Source organism: Chelonia mydas, chromosome 13, assembly GCF_015237465.2.
Source record: "Chelonia mydas isolate rCheMyd1 chromosome 13, rCheMyd1.pri.v2, whole genome shotgun sequence".
Lineage (NCBI taxonomy): Eukaryota > Metazoa > Chordata > Testudines > Cheloniidae > Chelonia > Chelonia mydas.
Window position 1 is genome coordinate 19724767 of NC_051253.2, and position 23190 is coordinate 19747956.

The following is a 23190-nucleotide window of genomic DNA, read 5'->3' on the forward strand; positions in this document are numbered from 1 at the left end:
AGGGACTCCATGAAACCCCATTAAATCAGGTGGCATCCCAGAAGTGGGGTCTAACCTATCACAGAGGTATCTGAAGGAAATGAAATGGCTTGTGCAATACAGCAGGTTGGACTAAATGATTTGATGGTCCCTTCTGGCCTTAAACTCTATTTTCTTCTGGAGGTAGCTCTTGTATGGGCATGTTCATCTCTTGGCATTTCTGCTCTCAACCCACTGGTCAAGAGGGTCTTAATTTTTAATTGATCCTTTGTTTCTAAATGTAAACTGTTGGTCACAGTAGCTTTTAATAAAAGAACAGCCTGAAAAGAGGGCTTTGGGTTTAGATATTTAAGTAAATTCAAGCAACAAGCTATTTGTGTTAATTATGCTCCAGTCACTATAGGTGTTCAAGGCCTGATTAGATGGAAAGAATGTATAGGGCAATTCGTGCTTGAAGCAAGGGGTGAGACTAGTGGGTCATCAGAGTTCTTCCAAGCTTATCACCTATGATGATTCTGAGTCAGTCCATGCCGTCCAGTAACCATTTAGGCAGTGAGGATTTAATGGGACAAGGAAAAGGTGATTCGGGACTTTAGATTGGGAAATCTCTTGTAGCAACAAGTCTGGGAACCGAACTGATGCAATTAAAAACCTCAGATGCAAAAAAAAAAGATTTTTTTATTGTCACCATTATCAACATTTGTCCTTAGCTTAACACTGAATTGTAAATCACTCAATTGTCACACATTGTCTGAATAAAACCTACAGACAGAAAAAAAGTACAGGAGAATCCTCCCTTCACTAGAACTGACTATCCAATGAGATGTGCTGAACACTTTGCACCAAGAGCTACACCTCACTTCACGTACTACAGCATTAGTATGGACAGTACAGTCTGCTGCAAAGGCTTCCAGCCAAGGGAGTCCATACACCTTGCAAACAATGAAATGTGGGAACATTGGAAAAGGGACCCTCTCTGAGTCACAGAGAAGCGGGATGCCAGCCTTCTAGCTGTTTACAAGTGATCAGTGTACTCTCTCCTCCCCTGCAGTGATATCATGGCTAAGATTTAACTGACTCATGTCCATTACATTTAGGAAAAATACAGAGAGGGAGAGTTGCAAAGACACAAATTGCAAGTAGAGGCCACTGAAAGCCAATAGGAGTGAGGCAATGGAACCCTGTGGCTCCTTGCTGGTTATGAACAGAGAATGTTGGATACTTCTGAGACATTTAATTATCCCCAGCAATCATTTAATCCTTAATCCTAGATTAAGGGTCAGATCTTGCAGCACTTATTCCCATAGATAATCCTTACTTGACTAGTCAGTTGGGCCATTTGCATAGCGGCTGCAGCAGGATCGATCCATGAGCATATACGCACACACTAGGGAATCTTGCACTTGGTTTTTCTGCACAGAACATTAAGCAGCTGCACTAGTACTACCAACAGGGTAAACTCCACAGTAGGCTGCCATTGCTGTCACCACCACTGAATCCCCCAGCCCTGCTTGGAACAGCTGCACAGGTACTGAAAAACCAGTGGTGTGATGTCCCAGAGTAGATCAGGCCCACTGCAAGGATGCTGGCAGTGAGGTCAGCCCTAGGGTGGAAGGTGTGCCTTGTGTCACTGTTCTGGTCTCATGCCCCAGGCTGGCAGGCTCTGGCTGCAGAGCTAGTCCCCAGGGAAAGGGGTACTCCCGGCCAGTGGGCCCTAGCTGGAACCATGGTCAGCCCCTACTCTTCCCGCCCATTTGGAATAAGGTTTGGGACCTAGATCTGGGGATTTTGGGATGAGCATCTGAGCCCAAAAGCAAATTTCCCACAGGGAAAGTGGGGGGTGGGAGAGCACCGCCCCCCCCCCCCCCCCCCCCCCCCCAGTTTCAATCTACTTTAACCCCTTCTCATTTGCATGGCATTTGAGCCTATGGAATCAGTGCTATATTTGCTTGATGCTCCTGTCTCCCATTAATACTGACCCCAAATGGCAGGTACTGGGGAAGATCCTGCCATTGATCTGCATACAGACCTGCCGTGGGGGCGCTGCAGTTGGCTCTGGTTCATTCACCCATGGGGCAGTGCATCCCCTTATGCTTTTTAAATTTGAAACCGTTTTGCAAGAAGCTGCCTCCATCTTTGATCCCAAGGATGAAGGTGCCCTGCAGCCTTGCATTCTCAGCCCGCTTTGGGGTAACAGCAGTCCCCGCAGGGAGGAGGCCAGGACTACACATTTTAACTAGCTTGCTGGATATTTCTCCCCTGTAGTTCTGCCCTTGGGGCATTAGAAATGGTCAGTGGTTTCACAGTGGGTTAGGAGCTAGCTAACAGCAACAATCTTTTCATGTTCTCTGGCCTGGATTCCCCCCCCGGCACAATTCACTCTGTTTCCATCCTCTAAATATTTCAAAACAACATTCGGTTTTAGAACGATTCAGTGAAACAGGAAACTGGGTTTTGGTACATCAGAAATGTAACCAACCCAGGCCAAATTTTAAAAGTTTTTAGATGCCTAAAATGATCCTATTAAGCACCGATGGGAGTTAGACATTAGGTGTCTATCTCACTCTTCAGGTGCCTAAATGCCTTTACAAATATGGCCCGTAGAGTCCTGTGCTGCAGCCTTTACTGAGCCAACAGAGCTTGGCTACAGTGGGGATGTCGCCTGAGTAAAGACTGCAGGATTGGTCCCTTTGATAGGCTGCTGCTCACTGCATGGCGGATGGACTTCGTCCCCAGCGCTGGGCTGGCCCTTGAATCCTATACAAGGTCCCAGGACCTGGCCTACAACAGATAAGCCCTTCTCTCACTGGTGAACCCGTTTCACAGCCACACATTGTGGACAGCATACTACGTAAATGCAAAGTCCAACTGTTAAAATATTCTAGCTTTGGCTGCATTTCTAGATATGGTAAGTCACAAAGGGATGAACAGTTGGGTCCTAACCTATATTTGCTGGTGCTCTGTAGCGTGTTGTCTCCTCTCTGCCTCCCCCTTGTTTTCAGCAGCTATCCTGCATTAAATGAAACTAAAGCTACAAGGAATTCTCTCCTGGATGTTATTTTCCCAGTTAGCATGCGTATACTTTGTGTGTAAATATAGACTCTTTCAATAAACCCCTTTTGTGTCTGGCCCAAATTCAGCCCTGGTGCAAGTGGGTACAACTCCACTTTACCTGCTTACCCTTTGTCTGAATTTGGCCCTTCATCTTTTTAAGTATAGCTGCTATAATGTGTGTATCTTTTGAACAATATAACTATGGTGCTTTGCATTTACAAAGCTCTTTACATCTTCCAGACACTGCCCAAACAATAGCTAGTTAATGATCCACTAGTGGTTAGGGGTCCCAGTATTATTCTGTCAGGTTCTGCAGTCTACCTCGGCAGCAGCTTGGCAATTTTTAAATCAACGTGGGGATTTCTTCATGAAGTACCCAATGGCCTGCGAAATCTACATGGATTGACCTTAGATTTTCTTTTGAGGTCTAAATTTTATCGGATGCATTATATCTTGAATTTAAAGTTAAAACATTCTTAAAATCCAGTAGATCCTGTTCCTGACAGCTTGGAAAGTCATTAAATCAACCCTTCTCTCTCCATCTTGGGTGGAATTTTTAATGGACAAATACCATAAATGAAAGGGACAACACCCTTCTACCCCCTCCCCCCCAGGGCCTTCAATGAACAGCTCAATACACTACTCAGAAAAATCTCCCTTTAGTTTGCCTGTGATATTCTAAATGAAACAGGCAGCTAGAGAGCAGAGTTGGCATAACCCCAGCATGGAAGGCTCTGTGCAGTGGTGGGGGCTGCAGTGGCAGTGGAAAAACATTCTCATCAAGTTACAAATTCCAAATAGTCCAAGAAAATCAGGGAGACTGAAATATTCATAAAGTTTATACTCAAAGTGTTTTAAAAACTGTAGTATGAAGTCACCTACAGCTGTGTTTCATTCTTCATCAAAGAAGATCTTTTGTCAATGAGCAAATTTGTTTACCCAGAGTCTGTCTATATTGTAATGAACGTTTCTCACATGGCAATAGGCCAATCTTCATTTTTATTAACCATATAGTCTAAAGTAATATGGATCTTTTCAGAAGTGATGTAATTAATAATGAAGACAATTATCTACTGTTATCACCAATATGTACTACACCCTGCAAGTCACAATCTGTGCACATTAAATGGAATATATTATTGCTCGTTAGCCTATTTAGACTCTCTTTATAAAATATTTTTATACAGAATACAGGGTTATGACAAAACTAGCTAAGTAGTTTTCATCTTGAAAATACAACATCAATTTCTTCAACAAAGGCTTGGATAGCAGCTGAGACTTTATGAACAGTAACATATTTCTAACAATTTAATGATCAGTTTACAGAATGTTCTATAGGACTCTTTCCTGGTAATTATTTACATGTGCGGTTTTTTTTTTAAGTTGATAAAATATAACATGGAACATATGAATCAAAAGAATGAGTAAACTTCACACCAAGAGCATAAAACATTTTTGAAAATGCTAAATGATGTTGGTTAAAAATCATTAAAGAAAAATATTTCTCCTGTTTTAAAATATTAATAACAGTGTATAATAAACTAACTTCAAATGAATTTCATACAAAGTTGTCTTGCTGTCCACACATTACCAAACATGCTTAGGTCGAGATTCTGCTAATTGCTTCAACATTATAAATAGTTCCTTTATATGAACTTGTGACATTCTGACTCCAGAAATTTTTACAATTTTGAAACAGTACCTTGATAAAGGATCCAGTAATTAAGAACATTAAATATATATATATAGTCACTCAAACAAAGAATTCTGTGATTTTCCTTCAAAAATCCTTTGCCAAGAAGTTGGGATGCATAGGTTGGGCGGCCCAAAATTTGCTTAGCCCTGATCCTGCAACTGGATCCACACAGACAAACCCTCATGCTTGGATCCGTGGAGGTGCTAGAATCTGAATCAATGGATTCAACTACATGATCAGCACCTTGTTTTGTCTCTATATCATGCCAGCTGGGTTAGGACAAGGAGAAAGCAACGCCAGGAGATTGGAAAAATCACACTTTGGCCTGAAGAAGTCAGGACTGATCACATAGTCACAACTTCAGTGTGTTCACACTACAAACAGGGGAAATCTGTACAATAGGTCTCGGTTCTAATATTCTGCTCTCCTTGTCCATGGCATTCCCATTGGGAAAAGGTCGTTTTGCCCTTAGTGATGTAACCATCGTCACTTCCTTAAAGCAAAAGGATAGATAGCAAACAAGGTAACATCCAGGGATTGATCCCCCGTTCCTTTTGCAATTGAACCTCCCATGAACGCTAAGGGTAGCTTTAGGTAGGCAAGAAATGGAGAATTAGCCCTGTGCTGAGCACACAACAATCTGTCCCCATACCCACCCCTTATCTTTACTCACAGATCAAAAACAGAAAAGGAGTACTTGTGGCACCTTAGAGACTAACAAATTTATTTGAGCATAAGCTTTCACGAAAGCTTATTCTCAAATAAATTTGTTAGTCTCTAAGGTGCCACAAGTACTCCTTTCCTTTTTGCGAATATAGACTAACGCAGCTGCTATTCTGAAACAGATCAAAAACATTATCAATTCCTTTGCTTAAAAACAAAACATAATTAACACCTAGATTTAAGACACAAAACAACTGTTTTGTCTTTTACAAGTCGACCTTTGTTCAGGTTTCAGATGCTAGCCGCTCTAATCAACTGCTAAATGCTGTAGTCAACTGCTACTTTAACAAACTCAAAGTGACCAGAGCAGAAGTTAGAGCTACCATATCACATTATCTTAGACACTGTCAGGTTAAATCTGAGCAAAAAGTTTGGTTTTGCAAAAATCAACTTTTCCCAGCGTAAGACCCTGTTGAACTCTCCATCACTTGGAGTCCTTATATCAAGACAGGATAGCTAGCTACAAGATTTTCTCTATAACTATGTTATTGAGCTCAGTGCAGGAAGTACTGGGTGAAATTATCCCACTTGAGGCATGCAGGAGGTTTTGCTAGAAAAGTAGATGATCATAATGGTTCCCCTGGCCTTAAGCTCTTTGATTGTGAACCATTAGAAGGGTTTCTGTGATTTGTTTTAATCCCAGTGAAAAACATTTTTATTTGCTGTAAATACAATCCTTGAGTGTATGAAACCCAGACACTGTAGCATTTCCCTCACACACAAGAAACAATGAAACTGACTAGTCCATTATCACTATCCAAGTTGTGAGAAATGCAGAAGATAAGCAAAACAGCATAAAATAGATGGTTAACATGGTTTTCAATTGTAATAATTTCTGGTGTTAATAAAATAACAGAGAAAAGAAAATATATATTTTTAAAAATAGAAGTTTTAACCTGACAGTGACCTTTTAATGTGATTAAAAATACAAACAAGACAGTCTATAGAGTTGAATAGTCCTATATTTAACTAAACTAATCACATTTGAGCTTGGAGAGCTTTTGGAGGAAGTGGGACCCCAAAATGTGGAATTTGCTATTCATGGAGGAATCGAGCTTTCCAACTGCTAATCCCAAAAGGAGATTTCTTGAGATGCTTTCTGGCATATTTAATTCCTCCCACTCCCAATTAAAAAGATTTGGGAAAAACATTGCATACCTCTTACTGGACACAGATAAAATGTTACTAACTTGTTATACAGGTAAATAGTATCCAAACAAAATACCCATATAAAATTTTCAAAGTAACTGAAGATAAAACCCCTGTCATTCAGTTACCAGGTTTGGAATGTATTTATATTTTTCCATAGTCCTTTTAAAGACATAGTTATTAAAAGATCCAGTGCTACAAACCACTAAATCTACCTAATCTAATCTAGTTCATACATATTGTACAATATTGCCTAGTACTTATTACATACCAAGAGGAAAAGGTGTTGACTTGAATTACGGTAAATGTGCTTTTTTTAAAAATAGAGCCACAACATAGTTTGATCAGCATGCAACAAACTTTCTTTAGCTAGTATATAGAAATTGCCTAATACAGTTAGAAAAAATAATTAGACTGAGGCTAGAGACATATTTGTCGAAGGAAATTAAGAGATCAGACTGAAATGTTGGAGCTTTTGCCACTTTAAGACTCTTAAAATTCTCAGGTTTATGTACTCTCCCTCCCCCAAACATTACATCAATGTTTACAAAGCATATTGTTGGGTCCATTATTTTTGCTTCTATTCTGTAATTATTTCAGAATAATTTTAAGTCCCTCAGATAAGATATAACAATAAGCAGCTACGTTCTCCATCTTATACAACTCGATGCTTTATTCTTACTTATTTGTGGTCTGCATGGAGAAGCTGTCAGTGCTTTGCAGTGACAGGTCAAAAATCCATTGGCTCCTAAACATTACATGGGACCTCAGGTTCTTAAATCACAGAACAAAATACTCCCTTGCACCTAGAATAGCAAACCACTTTGAGATAGCAGTCAAGTCTTCATTAAAAATTATGAGAAAAACCCCTAGTAGAAAAAGCTTAACTGCTACGAACTCTTTGAGATACTCCAGACTCCTAAAAATGCTCCACAGTTTTGGGGAATGGGTGTCTCCAAGCATAAGATTTTGAATCACCTGAATGATCTAGAGAAATACCCCACTAATCTAGCACATGGTACTGTTTGAGAAAGCTGCTCTCTGCTTAGCAGTTGATCGAATGTACAGTACAGTACGTCTCTTTACTGCATTAACCTACAGGATTTGCTCTACAGTTAACACCTGATGTGCCTTTTTGCTGTTCTTAAATCAACAAAATATACATGCTGTGACTACTATGTCTGGTAGATTTCCCCAACCGCTCTCCTGTGCCTGTACTCTGGGGAAGGCATCCTTCTCTTTCGGTTCACTTGACAATGCCTGTGTGTTAATGGGATTGCATTAAGCAACACAACTCTTTTTTTAAAGTGAGGAGGGGCATGTGCTCATTAGCACTCCTTCTTGGGTGGCAAACGGAGGTTTCTCTTTGCTACACCCTGTCAAGAAAGGAAATCTCCTTTCCTGTAGTAGAGTAAAACGGTATTATTTCAGGTCAGTCCACAGTATAGCATGTTAGCAGAGGAAGGTGGCACTTCACAAGATATGTACCCAGAAAGAAGGAACAGAATGCAGAAGCTAGAAACCACCATGATGGAGGAATGAGCAGCAAAAACTAAGGGGGTTTGTAAATTGTGAAACGTCGTATCTGACAATGTGCTAGTAAATCACATCTCAAACTGCAAGTCTGATGTTTGACTCACATTTCCAGTGACCAGAATTGCAGCTAATTTGTTAGCTCGCCTCCTCCATTAGAACTGTCCGGTCTAACCAAAGCATACTCCACTTGTATTCCCATCGAATGTGCTTCAGCAGCAGTGTTCGCCAAGTACTGTATTAAAGACACTTGCTGGTAATTTGGCACAGTTTAAAACCATGGCAACAATCGTTTTATAGCTAACGTGATTCTTGGATGTGGAATTTTTTCTAAAGACACAGTTGTAGTTCCTTTTTTCTTTTCTTTTTTTTATGATTTTTAAGGAGATAGATCTTATAAAAAACAAAAATCCTGTTAAACAGTCAATTCCTGCTCTTTTCAGATCAGATGTTTGCTTTCCAATCTTTCAGGCATCACCAAAAAAAAAAACCCAAAAACCAAAACAAAACCAAAAAACCCCACAAAACCTGTATTTTATGAATTTCTAAAACAAAATTAAGAAAAATATCTTCCCCTGCTCAAAAAAACATTGCTGCAATTTTTTAGGGTTAATACTGATCTGAAACAGGGGTGTATGAATGACAGCCAGAGAAGTGAAACAAGAGGGGTATGTATAATTTCACAACTAGGACTCACGCCCATGGCACCTGCTACTTGGATGGAGAGGGCATACGGCCCTCCCCCTTATCTTCTGTCTAAGGTCACTCTTCCAGCTCCTCAAGAACTGATTGAACATGCAATGCACTTGAGGTCAGAGTTCCAGCAAACAAAACCTTGACAGCATGTTTAAAAAACAGAAGCAGTTCCCCCCTTCCTTGCTCATTAAGACCTGTCACAGCAGGGTCCCACTGTGCTCTCCAAGGAAAGCTGTGAAGACTGGCGCAGAAGTGGACCTGTAGTGGGATCTACCATCGAGGAGGTAGGGAAAAGCTTGTACCAGCCAATTGCTAAAGTTGTCAAATCCAGTTCTTCCAAGAGAACCCTGGCAACTCCCATGAAGTGTTTGCGCTCCATGCGTCCATAGTTCCCCCAGACTATCACCTTGGAAATGAGAGGGGGGACCACAGTTAGTTCTTAAGTAAAGAGCACCAGGAGATTCATACTTTAGTTTTTGAAAAAGACAAAGATATTCACACTGAGCCAGATCCAAAGCCCACTCAAGTAAATCCAAAGACTCCCCTGAACTTTTATGGGCTATGGATCAGACATCCACTTTTTACATCGTGGAAAATACAGTCCTAAATCTCCACACCTTGCCACAACCCATTCAAAATAAAATAAGAGACTTTAGAAAAAGTGTTGGGCTTGTGCTACAAAATCACCGACTGCATCTATTAGGCCCCAAGTTTATGGTTTTATATGCTTTTGCAAAGCTTAATATTGTAAGATTTGTTTTCTCCCCAGAAAAAAAAAATGTGAGCGCTCTCAAGTGTGTGTGTGTATTTTGTCTCGGGTTTAAATATTATGCAGAATTTGTAACAAACCCTGCAACATTGGACAGGGACATCAAGTCTCTCTGTGCCTTATTTCCCCATCTGTAAAATAGGGATACCAGTACTTCCTGTCACCTACCCTTGTTTGGTTAGGCCCTGATCCTGCCAGCTGATCGGCACAATCCCACTAACAAGAATCTCAGCAAAAAAGAATTTTTAAAAAATACTGAATTCATTCTTAGAGCTGAATCTTTCAGCCAGAGCTCAATTAACTCCCCGCCTTAGTAACAGTGAGAAGAGACAGGAGGTCTGCAAATCAAGCATGGATCTAGAGGAACAATCTGGCCCCATATATTCTATTTTTCTTTTAGCTTTGCATTAGCCTGAAGCTTGACACACGAACGAGACCAGATGCTCATTTCTCCTTCAAACTGCTTGAGTCATTTAAGCCTTTTTTAGGAGTGGAAGAATCGGGGGGAAAGTCTAGTGATTTTAGATGCGTTTGGATCTGCTAAAATAAGGGCCGGATTCTGATACACTTACTCACATTGAGCAGTACCAGGACTACTCCGACAGGATTCAGTGGAATGCCTCCTGGAGTAAGATACTATACAATGTAAGGAAGGGTGACAGATAAAGGAATACGTGACAATTATAAAAATACAAATATCCTAGGCACTTAAGCTCCCTCAGAAGTCTCTCCTATGCAAGCATCCTGTACGTGGATCAGATGTTCATGCAAGTTTCATCACATTGTAATTCAGGGGGCAGTATACTTGTTTATATCAATATTTAAGTATTTTAAGTGATCTTTTGTGCAAGCATTACAGTGGAAATTGAATAGACTGAATGTCACAGAAGAGGCCTGCTGAGAGAGATGGCAGACATGGGTCCACTGAACTGGAAAACCATGGTTAGACATTAGCTGTCAGAGGACTAAGCAGCAGCACCAAGAGCAAGCTCCATATTTGCTTTTGCATCCAGGCCTTGTGAAACATAACATACGGTGATGACCCATGGTTACTCACCCGGAGAACAGGCCAGAAGCTACGGATTAGCAAACTAGCTCTGCAATACAAGATGCATGCTTGGAGTTACATGGAGAGAAAGGAGAACAGACAGGGGGAAGAAAGTCTCCAAGACTACAAGGGAGACCTAATGAAAAAGGGCTGACAAGGACACAGGTGGTGGTGAAAGCAGAATCACACTTACGATGCAATGGATGGTACAACAGGTGCAGCAAGGGCCATCGCAGTGAAAAACAAACAAACAAACTGGAAGCTTGTACACAATCAAAATGGTCCCATTTGGTTCAAGACAGAGGTGATCAGTGACCTCAGAGTGAGGCCTCGGTTCTGCAGAGGAGAGGATGAGCGTGATGATGATGATGACTGAAGATGAATGGTGCCATCTGGCTAATCCCTAGCAGCTTCCAGCTTCCTCCCATAGTCTCTGTATTAGCAGAATATTGCAGCTTTCTCAGGGCAGAGCTGCTGCCTCACCTGTAAGGTATCAGTAATGGGGAGGGGAGAAGATACATGCCAAATTAAGTCAAATTATTATTCAGAGAGCTAGAATTCAGGGGAGCTAGACACTGAAGTCAGTGGTTTGGCTGGGGTATAAATTAACATAGAATTCAGCCCCTATTTTTATTCTCTTTGAATAAGCTACAATGAGACATTAAGCTGCCTTTTTTTTTTAAGTTACATAATTCAAGTGGAGTGGGCTTGGGAATAGCAGAACCACCGAGTTCTCTCCAAGGATCCCACCCTGCTAGCTCAGCGTATGTCATTCCCTGAGTACTGCTCTCCTGCTAAGAGCCAGCTACCTGGGCTATTCCCCAGCTAAGTGAAACATCTCAGAGGGCATCATTCTGTTGCCTGTGTTTAGTTATTTTTTGTTTGCAAATAGTTTTCACTGCCCCAGTCAGCACTGATGGTTGTAGCTGGGCACAAGGTTTCTAAATGACATGTGCCATGGGCTGTCCTGCACAGCCATCGATCATCAAGAATTACTGACTGGCAAGATGACTGCCGACTAAGGCCAACATCCATCTTGTCAGACACATGGGGTGTGTGGAGTTTAAATCAGCATACAGAATGTTGGATACTTTCTGAATGTTTTCCACAAAAGCAGCTGGTTCTCTATGGCCATGAATCTCTTATGTGCATCTGGTGGGTGTGGGTTGTTTTTTTAAAAACACTAAAATTTCAAGAGGAGGTTGAGGACATGCAGACTACGATAATCATGATCCTGCACTGTGTTGGGTTATGCTGGACTCATCACTTCTCATGGCGACAGTGACATGGACACCCTCCCACCTTACACTGGCCAGGAGAAGGTACCCTTTCTTCTCAGATGAGGAGTTAGCCACTGTGATCCAGGGTAAGTTGTTGAAGCTCACTCTACTTGGGTGCAAACATGAGAGCCACAGAGCAGCTGTACCTTGTACAGCATGTGACAATGCATCTCCGAAGAACAAAAGCTGATAAAAGCATATCCCACAGATTTGCCTTATACTCCACTGGCTTCCTCTCCTTTCTGGATTGAGTTAAAATTCCTTATGATTTACAAAACTCTTCCTGGGCTTGGATCTAGCTACCTGAATGGCTGTCTGACCAGCATCCCTGAGCCATCAGGATGCTGCATGCCAGAGGAGCAATTTGGATGGGGAAGCTCAGGGTGCAATTCCGGAGCTCCTGGGGGACGAGTGTTCTCTGCAGCAGGGTCCCAGCTGTGGACCTCCTTATTAGAGGAAAACAGGCTGAGCAAAACCCAATCATATTCCTAGCAAACTGCAAGCCCCACGTTTTTGCTAACACATTTTCCCAGTAACACACATTGTACCCATGGGAGTTCGATGGCTGGGATGATGGGAAATAAGAAGAACAAAAAAACGAGAAAACAAGGGAGAAAGAGAAAAGGGGCAGAGAGAGAATAGGAAGCAGGGAAACCTAGCACTGTGGGGAGGCAGAGAGAGACCACCTCCAGAGAGAGACCACCTCCCTTGTTCCGCGACGGACAACCGGTTCTAAAAGGGCTTCTAAATTTAACTGGCCAAAAGTGGCGCCTTAGGCACCGATTCCATGGGTGCTCTAGCCCTGGAGCACCCAAGGGGAAAATTTGGTGGGTGCAGAGCACCCACCAGCAGCTCCCCGCCCCACCCCCGGCCCCAGCTCACCTCCACTCCGCCTCCTCCCCTGAACGCGCCGCCCCGCTCTGCTTCTCTGCCCCCCAGGCTTCCCGTGAATCAGCTGTTCGCGCGGGAAGCTTGGGTAGGCTGAGAAGCAGGCTGCGGCTTCCCGCTCAGGCCCAGTGAGGTAGAGGTGAGCTCGGGCAGGGGGGCGCGAGGAGGGCCACCCGCACCACAGCAGGTAACCCGGGGGGTGGCGCAGGGGAACCGCTCCTCGCCCCAGCTCACCTCCGCCACCCTCAGCCTGAATGTGAAGCCGCCGCCTGCTTCTCTGCCCCCCCCACCCCAGGCTTCCCATGAATCAGCTGTTCGCGCGGGAAGCTAGGGCAGGCTGAGAAGCAAGCCGCGGCTTCCTGCTCAGGCCCAGGGAGGCGGAGGTGAGCTGGGGCGGGGGGAAGGGGAGGTGAGGTGAGGTGAGGCCGGGTGCGGGGTGGGGAGCTGCCGGTGGGTTCTCTGCACCCACCAAATTTTCCCCGTGGGTGTTCCAGCCCCAGAGCACCCAGGAAGTTGGTGCCTAAGGCTCTACTTTTGAGGTGATCAGTGGGGGAGCAGCCGCTCCCCCTGCTCCCCCCTAGCTATGCTTCCCCGCCCCTAGGAGCCAGAGGGACCTGCCGGATGATTCCTGGGAGCTGTCCCAGGTAAGCACCTCCGGGACTCCCCACCTCACCCCCCGGCAGGTGCCTCTGGCTCTTAGGGGTGGGTACCCACTACGGTGGCCCACAAGACCCTCCTGCCTGGTTCTGGGGGCAGTCAGGGGACAGGGGAGAGGGGTGGATGGCAGGGGTCCTGGGGGGCGGGCTTCAAGGAACGCAGGGGGGTTGGATGGGGCAGGAGTCCCGGGGGGTGGGGTGGGCAACGACCCCCTCGGGGGGCGAGGAGGGAACCCGTTGCTAAGATTTTGGCAGCTCATCACTGGATACGGGTAGTGCTAAATAAATTTGCTTGGCACTCAGATACCAGGGTGTTAAATACAATGGACAGGCAGATGAAATGAGAGGTCCAGAAGAAACCTGATCTAGGATGAGCCAGTTAAAAAGCAGATAGCTGCATATGCAATCTAATTGGCTGCAACATGAGTTCAGAGGAAGCTGCTACTGACTGATAGGGAGCTAATCAGGATGAATTAATCTGCATGAAGGATGTGATTGGTAACCGATGTGATTGGTAACCAATATTTAGGGCCCTACCAAATTCACAGCTGTGAAAAATGTGTCACGGACTGAAATCTGGCCTTTTGTGTACTTTTACCCTAGACTATACAGATTTCACGGGGGAGACCAGTGTTTCTCAAACTGGGGTCCTGCCCCAAAAGAGGGTGGTGGGCGAGGTGTTGCCAAGTTATTGTAGAGGGGTCACAGTATTGCCACCCTTACCTCTATGCCGCCTTCAGAGCTGGGAGGCTGGAGAGCGGTGGCTGCTGGCCAGGTGCCCAGCTCTGAAGGCAGCACCCTGCCAGCAGCCGCAGCACAGACGTAAGGGTGGCAATAATACCATTCCATGCCACCCTTACTTCTCTGCTGCTGCCTTCAGAGTTGGAACAGGACCCCTACAGTTACAACACCAAGACATTTCAGATTTAAATATCTGAAATAATGAAATTTATGATTTTTAAAATCCTATAACCGTGAAATTGACCAAAGTGGAAGGTGAATTTGGTAGGGCCCTACCGATGTTCCACACTTCAGTAGAGATAAGCAGTAGAAACTTTAAGACTAATTACTCCAACGTTGCCAGCCAATCAACAGCCAGGATTTTTTGTGTGTAATAGATTTGGATGTGAATTAACAGTACAAAACCTTTTCTACCCCCTAAAACTAAGGAGAAAGGTTGGAAGTGTCCATAATGGGGCAGTATATGTATCACAGCCAAAGAACAAAGGCAGAGGCAGAGGAGACATTTGAGCAGGAGCTGGATCTAGAAGATCACTCTTAGTCTAGATAAACAACGAAAACAAGCTGCATTCCATGATTCTTTAGCTACTTTGTACCTGGCAATGGAGAAAAATGGGCATTTTATCAGTAGAACCACATGCCAATGTAACCCAACAGGGTTTCAAATAAGAACCCATCTGAATAGGAGGACAACATTTTTCCTCTATGTTTGTCAAATCCAGATTGAGTGCATTTGGTACAATAAGTTATTGATTCATAAATATTTCCCATTACTGTTAATTACTCTGATTCCTTAAACTCCGTATACTTTGGTGGAGGCTGAGTGCAGAGAGAGGAAGACATCTCACTTCTTCTCAGAGGTGCTCTTACCTGTAATACTTTGCCTTGTGGGCTCTCCGCAAACAGTAACACCTGGTTGTACAGGGGGTCTAATGATTTTCGAGCCACTTTTGTCTTCTTTTTTGCAATGCACACTCCATTTTCTAGTAGATATGCCTTGATGTAAGCAGCTGAAAGAAAAATGTATGGTCAAAAAAGGTAGAATCATAATGGTTCATGTTAGAGATGGCAGGATAAAACTTCTCAAATATGATTACAAAAGAGGTGTTTTCAGCAAAGGATTTTCTATCCAACTGTATTTTCAAGCAAGCACAAACAGTATGTGCTCCCAGCTGGGCAAGGCATTCTCTGTTCCAGGCAGAGTCAATATTCTACCTGTCCTCAAGTGCTCCAGGACGAAGGGGTGCAGTGGGCTCTGAGTCACTTCAAACAGACTGAAACACGCTACCTGGAAGGGTTTTGGAGCCAGGTTTGGGGGTCAGTCCTCGTGCCTGAATGATATCCACTTCTAGCTGTCCATTTCGCTCCTGTAAACCAATTTCCACATCTCCTACATAACAAACCGGAAATGATTGAAGAGAATCAGATAGCAAGAAGGCTTTTACATAACTAGTCTGATTGTTAAACTGTTCCAAAAAATCCTCATGTCATGCACTGGCAACAACTGCAAGAAAAATGTTGGCCTAAAGTGCCTGTTTCCCTCCTCCATTACTCGATCACAGCGTTAGAGGGGGGTAACTCTGGGGCGATTCAAGCCCACATTTCCAAAAATGATCTCTTATGGTCTTCTAACCCCAGATGTGGAGACTCAGGCTAGTGCCATCTAGTCTCTAATCTCCCCAGAATTAGAGGCCTCTTTGGAAAATGCAGTTGTGATGCACCACAAGAAAATCCTTAAAGCGTTTGTGTGCTTCAACGCATCGGAGAAATGTGAAGCTGCCCAAGATGCATTTAGGGGATGCCCATTTTGGCTTGACCTTGCCTTTCGTATTTGAAGTGTGTCGGAGGGACAGGTAATGCTGCCGCTTACATAGCATTAACTAGAACGGGATGACACAAATCAAGAAAATCTAACAGCCAAGCACATTTTATCAAACTGAGAACGGGGTCTGGGGCATGGGAAGAGAGGTGCTGGGCAGGTTAGTGGGTGGCTTGTGGGAGTGATACATACAGTATGCATTTTAAACTGATCTCTGCCTTTCTGTTCCTTACCCATGGAGGTGGTGGCCAAGGTCTGACGACCAACAAATTGTGCAGGACCCATGCTCCCCAGGAAGTCACTAAACTGCCCGGCAGATGCCAGATGGATTCCGCTGAAATTCAAGCTGCAAAATAAATTGATTTAGGCAAATCATTATTTCAGTACTTGAAAACAACCTGCTGATTTAACAGTCTGATTTAATGTATGCTTGAAATGAATAGCTATATTACGCAGACCTCTTCCTTTCAGAACTCATTGACTTCCATGCAGTCTAGTTACACGTGATGCATTTAAAGTCCCCTTCCCCCATCCAATAGTGCTGGAGTAGTTAGCTGTGATTACAATATTTCTTTATCTATAAATTAATCACCTAGGATTAAAAAAAAAAAAATCAACTCTCCTGTCCCTGGTTCAGGTGCTTCCCATCACCCCTTCTCTGCAGGATTAAAGGTGAGCAATATCTGGGGTGGCCTGTAATTTATTGCCTGGTAGTGGTTCCTCCTTCCCCCTTTTCAAAAAACAAAACAAGGACAATAGTACTTTGGGGCATGGGGGGTTTCAAAGTGATTGAGCTCAGGTGAGGGATGCCAAACTGAGACGCCTCCCCTCCCCCCGGAATATGCATCTTTCCTGACCCCCAGGAATCCCATCTAAGGGTGGGAGTAGTACATTTTGCATTCTGTATCAAATGCTTTTGCAGCCTGGCAGCATCCAGCACATTCCCGGAGTAGTTTTCATTCAGCAAAGGGTATGAAATGATCATGAAGACTAATCCTGCATCCCAGGATGAATATGCAGGATTTACAGAGTGTACCTTCAAAGGGGGGCGGGGTGAGAAAGGAAGATACAGCACTGCAGCCAAAAAAAAAAAATAAAAAGTGGAGCTGTTAGGGATGCAAGCGTGTGATATGCCATTTGCAAGGCACCTATGGCCTTGTCTGCTTTGGGGTTTTAGCCATTGGTGTAGCTACATGGGTGCAAACCTACAGTGTCGATGTGGGGCATACCAGTGTAAGCTGCGCTGGTGCAAATCACAGTTTACACTGGTGCGCTGCATTTACACTAGGGGCTTGTGCCAGTGCAGCTACACAACTGCCTAAAAAGCCCTTGTAGACAAGGCTTGAATTGTGTCCCACAGGTTCCCAGTCTGTTTATACATATGATTGGCCCTGCTTTTGACCCATCTTCCCCACAGAAGCTGCTACACATGGATGCTAAGTGTAATTATGAGTCCTCTGTAGTCACATCCCCACAGGGGGAGACACGCCTGCTTAGTGACACACTTCACAGCTTCTTAAAATTAGGTCCTTAAATCTGTAATAAGGGTCAAATGTTCACTAACGCTCAGTGTCAAATCAGTACAAATCAACTTTGCAAAATGGTAGTTAACTTACACTAACACAGGGGCTGGCGAAGGGCTCTGCTTGGCTGTGGGATGTTGGGGAAGAGACATTAGACTCACGTATATACTATTTAGTCAGCCGCAATTACTCTTATTAGCTATCCACAAGCCCAGCCTCAGCTCACTGCGCATATTTATTTCCCCTTATGAGTAGCAAACCTGCCCGAAGAAATCAGAGAGAGCGGCATGATAGCCCAGCCCGAGCCGCACACAAGCAACTGAGGGCACATCGCCCACTCACACATCAAGGGCCAGATTTTTGAAAAAGCTCAGCGGTGCTGGTGCTGTGGAAAATCTGGCTAGAAGCGTCACAGTGGGAGCTGCTGGGTGCTAAGCACCTGAAAATCCAGCCCTGAGCACTTTCAAAATTCAGCCCAGCGCAAAATGCCCACAGATCTGCATTAAGCTTGGGGGAAACCCTCTGCACAGGGGTCAATTTCCCCCTCAGTTTCCTTGAATTAAGAGTTTTCACCATGTGTCTCCTGGTTGTGCAATAGTTCCAGGTGGCATTTCCAGACAAGCCTCAAATGGCATGATCCAGCACTAATTGCAGACAATGCTGATGCTTTTGCTTTATTTTGGATTCAGCTGTTGAAGTCTGCTTCACTGATTCCTCAGCTGAGAGAGGCACCTCCCCGGTGAAGCATGCTATCCTCTGGGGGAAGGTGTAACTACTAGCTGCAGTCTGCTTCCAGTCAATGCTATACTCCCACTTCTCTTCCTGGCCTTCTTCTCCCCGCTCTGCTGGAGGATGGAGTCTGTCTGCTCTGCTCTGAGGCGGCACTCTCCCAAGTTAGTGCTGCTGGGAGCAGAGGAACAGGACAGATGTACTGAATGTGAGCTGGAGCCCTGGAAAAGGGACCTTTGGGTCCAGTCCTGCACAGAGACAGTGCTTACTACTGGGAGTAGTGAGTGGCTGGCGGGGGTGGGAGGGCCAAAACGGAGCAAGTAGCATTGTGACCCGGTGCGTGGGAGTCGCAGCACCACTCAGGTCATGATGGGGGGGCCATGGGTCCAAAGCTATGGGGCACTGTGACCCCATGCAGCAGGTCACAATGCCACTCAGTCACATTTGGCCCTGTCATCCTGTCATGACGGAGGGCTGCAGGGCCAAACCTGAGAGGACAGTAGGGTGGCCCGTGCTGCTTCTCCTTACCACTACCAGGGAACCAGCTCCTGCGCCAGCTCTCCCCGCCAGGGGCCTGCCTGGCCTAACCCCACTTCCAGCAGCCCACAGCCCCTCTGCTCTGCCCCCAGAGCTTGCTTATTGACAGCTTCAGGCCTTGCTACAAGTGCAGGGAGCTGCAGTGAGTGCCCGCATGGGGGAGCCGGGCAGGAAAGGGGCAGCAGGGTGCCCATGGGAGGCAGACATGAGAGGGGTTTGCCTAGGGCTGAGTGATGGGGCTCCGTGGGTGATTCCATTTTGTATGCTTGCACTGAGCGGGAGTTTTGTTGGAGAAACTTAGAGCCGGAATCCCTTGAGGCACCATGCGTTGGGCACCCCATGTGAAAAAATTGCTGAGGGTGCCCCTGTGAGCAGCCCTGTGGCTGTAAAACCTGCAGTGCAGAGATCTCCCCTCTCTGGATGAGACACATGGGTTGGGGGCAGGGGGAAGATCAGCATCCCCACCTCTCTTGCTTTAGCTATTGTTCCCTCCACTGGATGTTCTTCCAGGATCACCCAGCCACTGTGTCCTGCATGCTGCCTTCTCTCCTGCAACTGGAATCCACCCAGGGTCCCCAGTCGCTGCCTATTCCCGCTGTGGTCTCCCCTGGCCACTGTCCCCACCCACTCCATGCAATCTGGGACTGCTTCAGCTCCACGCAGCCCTAGCCTATGCGGATGGTGCTGCACCTGGGTCTCAGCCGCCCCCTCTTGCCTTGTCAAAAGGCAACTGCCACTGGAGGTGGGGAATGGCGAACGGAGTAACTACGTGGGTGCCCACGAGGCCCCAGCACGCGTGAGCTGCCGGTGGCACATCCCACGGAAGCCAGCGTAGCTACCCACAGGAGTGAGGCACCCATGCTTGGTGTTCGCAGAGTCAGGCTAGTTGGTGGGGAATTCACAAGAGCCCTTCTGTCCCCATGGGCACTGGCAATAATCCTGGGCCAAAACAATAGTTCCTGCCTAGGAAGGTACTATGCGCCCTCAAGCAAAGCCACAGGTTCTGCCTGGGGAGAGGAGAGGAAAATAAAGCTGTCTAGAAAGTTAGCAAGCCTGAGAAGAAACAACTGCAGCAAGGATTGAGTTGGTTCAGCTAAAATAAGGACCTTCAAAGTCAGTTTTATGTATTGTATGTGCTCTAGAGTTTATACAGCAGCTTGGGAAGCCGCACTGGCATCTGCAAGGAAACCACTGGGCTCTTCTGGCAGAAAGTTAGGTGGATCAAGTGAGAACAAATTCTTTCCTTTGCCATAGTTCAGATCAAATGACAGCTCTTGGGAAGACGTGCAACAGATCCCAAGCTTACCAAGGGATGCACTGTCCTGCTGCTCTCAGGGGAGAATCATCACTTGGAGCTGTCAAACTCAGGCTTGTGAAGTACCCATGGACACAGTTTAGCAGAAGACCTGCCCCTGGCAGGGGGTTGGCCTGGGCGATCTATTCTTGGTTCCAAACTCAGGTACCGCGGCAGACTTTGAGATGCATCCGTTTCCTGGTTCAGTACAAGTTTCTCTTTGGAACTTGCAGCGTGGCTCAGACCTGCAGGGCTGAACCAGAGGATTTCTGAAAGCTCCCTCATTTCCTCCTTCTGAAACTGACAGCAGCCGCAGAACAGCTCAAGTGTGACAATTCACTCATTGCTCGGCTCTTTCAAACTCAGGCTGGCTGTTCCTGAGAGTTCTCCCCCTGCTGTTTGCGGCTTCACAGTACACAGGGCACTCAGCAGCAGACTTTCCTGCCCGTCCTCTGAAGAAATTCATCTGTTTCTCTCCAACTGCCCTTGATTCAGCAATAATCTTTCCAATTGAATTCTCAGGTTGGGAGCATTGGCAGAGACACACGGATTACAAGTCGGCCAGCCTCACACAAAAGAGGCAGCTCCAGCTTGGGTTACAGCCAGCAGATGGTTTTCACACACACTGGAGTGAATCTGAAAGGGCTTTATTATCCCATCGCTGAGTATGCCTCAGCTCTGGCCTCATTTCCTTTCCTCTCAAATCAAACACAGCGGATATGGAGAAGAGTCGCTTTCCTTCTGAAACCCTCCATCCTACCGTTACAATCTCTCCTGCCCTCAGTCTGTGAAATATAAGCAGAACGAAAAGGAGTACTTGTGGCACCTTAGAGACTAACAAATTTATTTGAGCATAAGCTTTCGTGAGCTACAGCTCACTTCATGTAACTTCTTTTTTTGACACGTGTCAACTTCAGCATATTTTCATACAGTTTAGAAGATGAACTCATGGGGTTCTTTTGTTTCCATTCAATATTCAAATTCAGATGCTATTTGACAAAAAACCCTCCACCTTAGATAGAGGAAAAGGCCACAAACTGGCTCTAACCAAATAATGTGCTGATTTTTCTTCTCCAAACCCAACAAAAAGCTACTAAAAATAGCTGCCAGAAATAAGGAGGTAGCGTTTCTCATTGGACTTGCAAAGTGCCTGCTGTAACTAGTGAAGCCCCTGGGGCCAGGCAGAGCAGGGTTGTTGCTGCAGTACTAGCTCCTGCTGCAAAATAACACACGCAAAGATTGTCAGGTGACATTTGTCAGCATTTTCACAAGATTGGCAGAGAGTCTGTACTCTGCACCCTTTAGACAGGCAAGTGCAGGGGCTGAAGCTATGGCTGGCCTGAACATGGCTGCATCCCAGGTCGCGGAATAGAAAAGGGAATCCATTTCTCTTTCACGTTCCTCTACTCCCATTTACACTGACTAGAACCCTTTTGTCATGGTGGCATTTGAATGGAATTAAGGCTGATGGATTTTTCACGTGGAACTTGACTCCTTCGCTGACCTACAGGTACGTACAGCACTGGGAAGGTCAGTGGTGCCTGCTGGGCACGTGGAGGACCTGTTCTGTATGATCGGGGAGATCAAAGGGCAGCCCTGCTCAGTTTGACCCATGGCTGCAATAATCTTCAACAGAGAGGTGCAGACAACAGAGACAAGCAGAACAAACCATGGCCGTGTGTATGAAGATACCATGGCTGTTACTGAGTACTGATCCTGGAAAATTCAATGCCACACGCACAAGCCCTTACCACGTGGGCTAATGGAGTAGACCAGTGGTTTTCAACCTTTTTTCATTTGTGAACCCCTAAAAAATTAGAATGGAAGTGTGGACCCCTTTGGAAATCTTAGACAGTCTGCGGACCCCCAGGGTCCACGGACCACAGGTTGAAAACCACTGGAGCAGACAGCTAAGCAGGATTTATTATTGTTTAAATTGTAAACGGCAGGCTATTACAGTTGTTGCTGTTACCCACTAGAGGGAGACAAGATCACAGACACAGTCTTAGTTCATTAGATTTATAATGCAATGCACCATGTTAATCCAAACAGACATGCAGCGTTAGTACTCTGGTAGACAGATTTGCAAAGATATTAGGTATGCAACGTACTGGCAAAATGTGTATTTACCCTTGTTGGGTTTGCAAATGGAGTAATTACATGTGCAAGTGATGCACTTCTGGGAGGTACATTTGTAAGAACTCAGATGTGCAAAATTACATGATTTGTGCACACAATCCTAATAATTGTGAGAGCAAATTAAGCCTGTATGTGCATATTTTACATATTTAGTTATACATCTTATGCCTTTAGAAATCTGCCCAGTGCTCTCTGCAGGCTGCATGCCTATCCTGAAGATTGGCACATCTGAAACCTGTCCTATTTAGTGTAGTGTAAGTATGGCCTAAAAGGCCCCAGGCCAGTTGTTGATGCAGCGCCAGTGGCCCACCACCTGCCCCTGTGTTCCCCTGATGTTGTGCATAGCCCAAAAATTGCCATTGCTAGTTTTATGCCCTTCACTGCCAAAAGAGACAATTCCTTCTTTGCTGGACCATCTCCTTTTAAAATATTCAAATTCCTAAGCTGCTTTTTCAAAGCCTGTTTGGGTTTTGAACAGTGGTTGGGTTTTGAATTGTGGTTTGAAGAGTTAGGTGGACAATGCCAATGTCAATAATGAATGGTTTGAAGAAAATCCAGAGCACCAGAGCTTGTCGCCTCTGTCCCGCGTACGGCTGTGCTCTTCCTTTTCTCAGCCCAGCCCATGCTGTGTTATGCATTAAGTATGCAGAGCTCCTCCCAGCACAGCCAGCTTAAGAAAGACGCATCATTAATTTCTTTTCTTGTCCTTGTGGAGTTTGTGACCTCTTTTCACATCTATTTTTAAATCACTTCTGGGATCTTGTGCATCAGGTGCTGTCATTAAGTTAGTGCAAGTGCCAGCTTTTTTATCTTACAGTTCACATATTCTGGGCTCTTTCTTTCCAACTTCCATTTGGTGTGTCCTGACTCTGAGTATCAGTGTCCATTGGAATATACCATTCTCTAATCTTCATATTTGAGCCTCCCTTACTCTTTT

General features: G+C 45.1%; 1 protein-coding gene across 2 annotated transcripts in view; it reads right to left on the minus strand.

Moving 5' to 3' along the window:
• Positions 1–637: 637 nt before the first annotated feature.
• RIMS4 (regulating synaptic membrane exocytosis 4) overlaps positions 638–23190 on the minus strand; it is an 88544-nt gene continuing 65991 nt past the window's right edge. The window contains exons 3-7 of one of the 2 annotated variants that reach the window (XR_006285407.1): positions 16265–16377; positions 15501–15602; positions 15083–15222; positions 6151–9236; positions 638–6114 (exon numbers count right to left, since the gene is read on the minus strand). Coding sequence is in view for 1 of the 2 variants with exons in the window: in XM_037916033.2 (XP_037771961.1) it covers positions 9018–9236; positions 15083–15222; positions 15501–15602; positions 16265–16377 (574 nt within the window). In the remaining variant the exon portion in view is untranslated. Of the gene's footprint in view, positions 9237–15082; positions 15223–15500; positions 15603–16264; positions 16378–23190 lie in introns of both variants that reach the window. The other variant, XM_037916033.2, reaches the window with a different exon arrangement.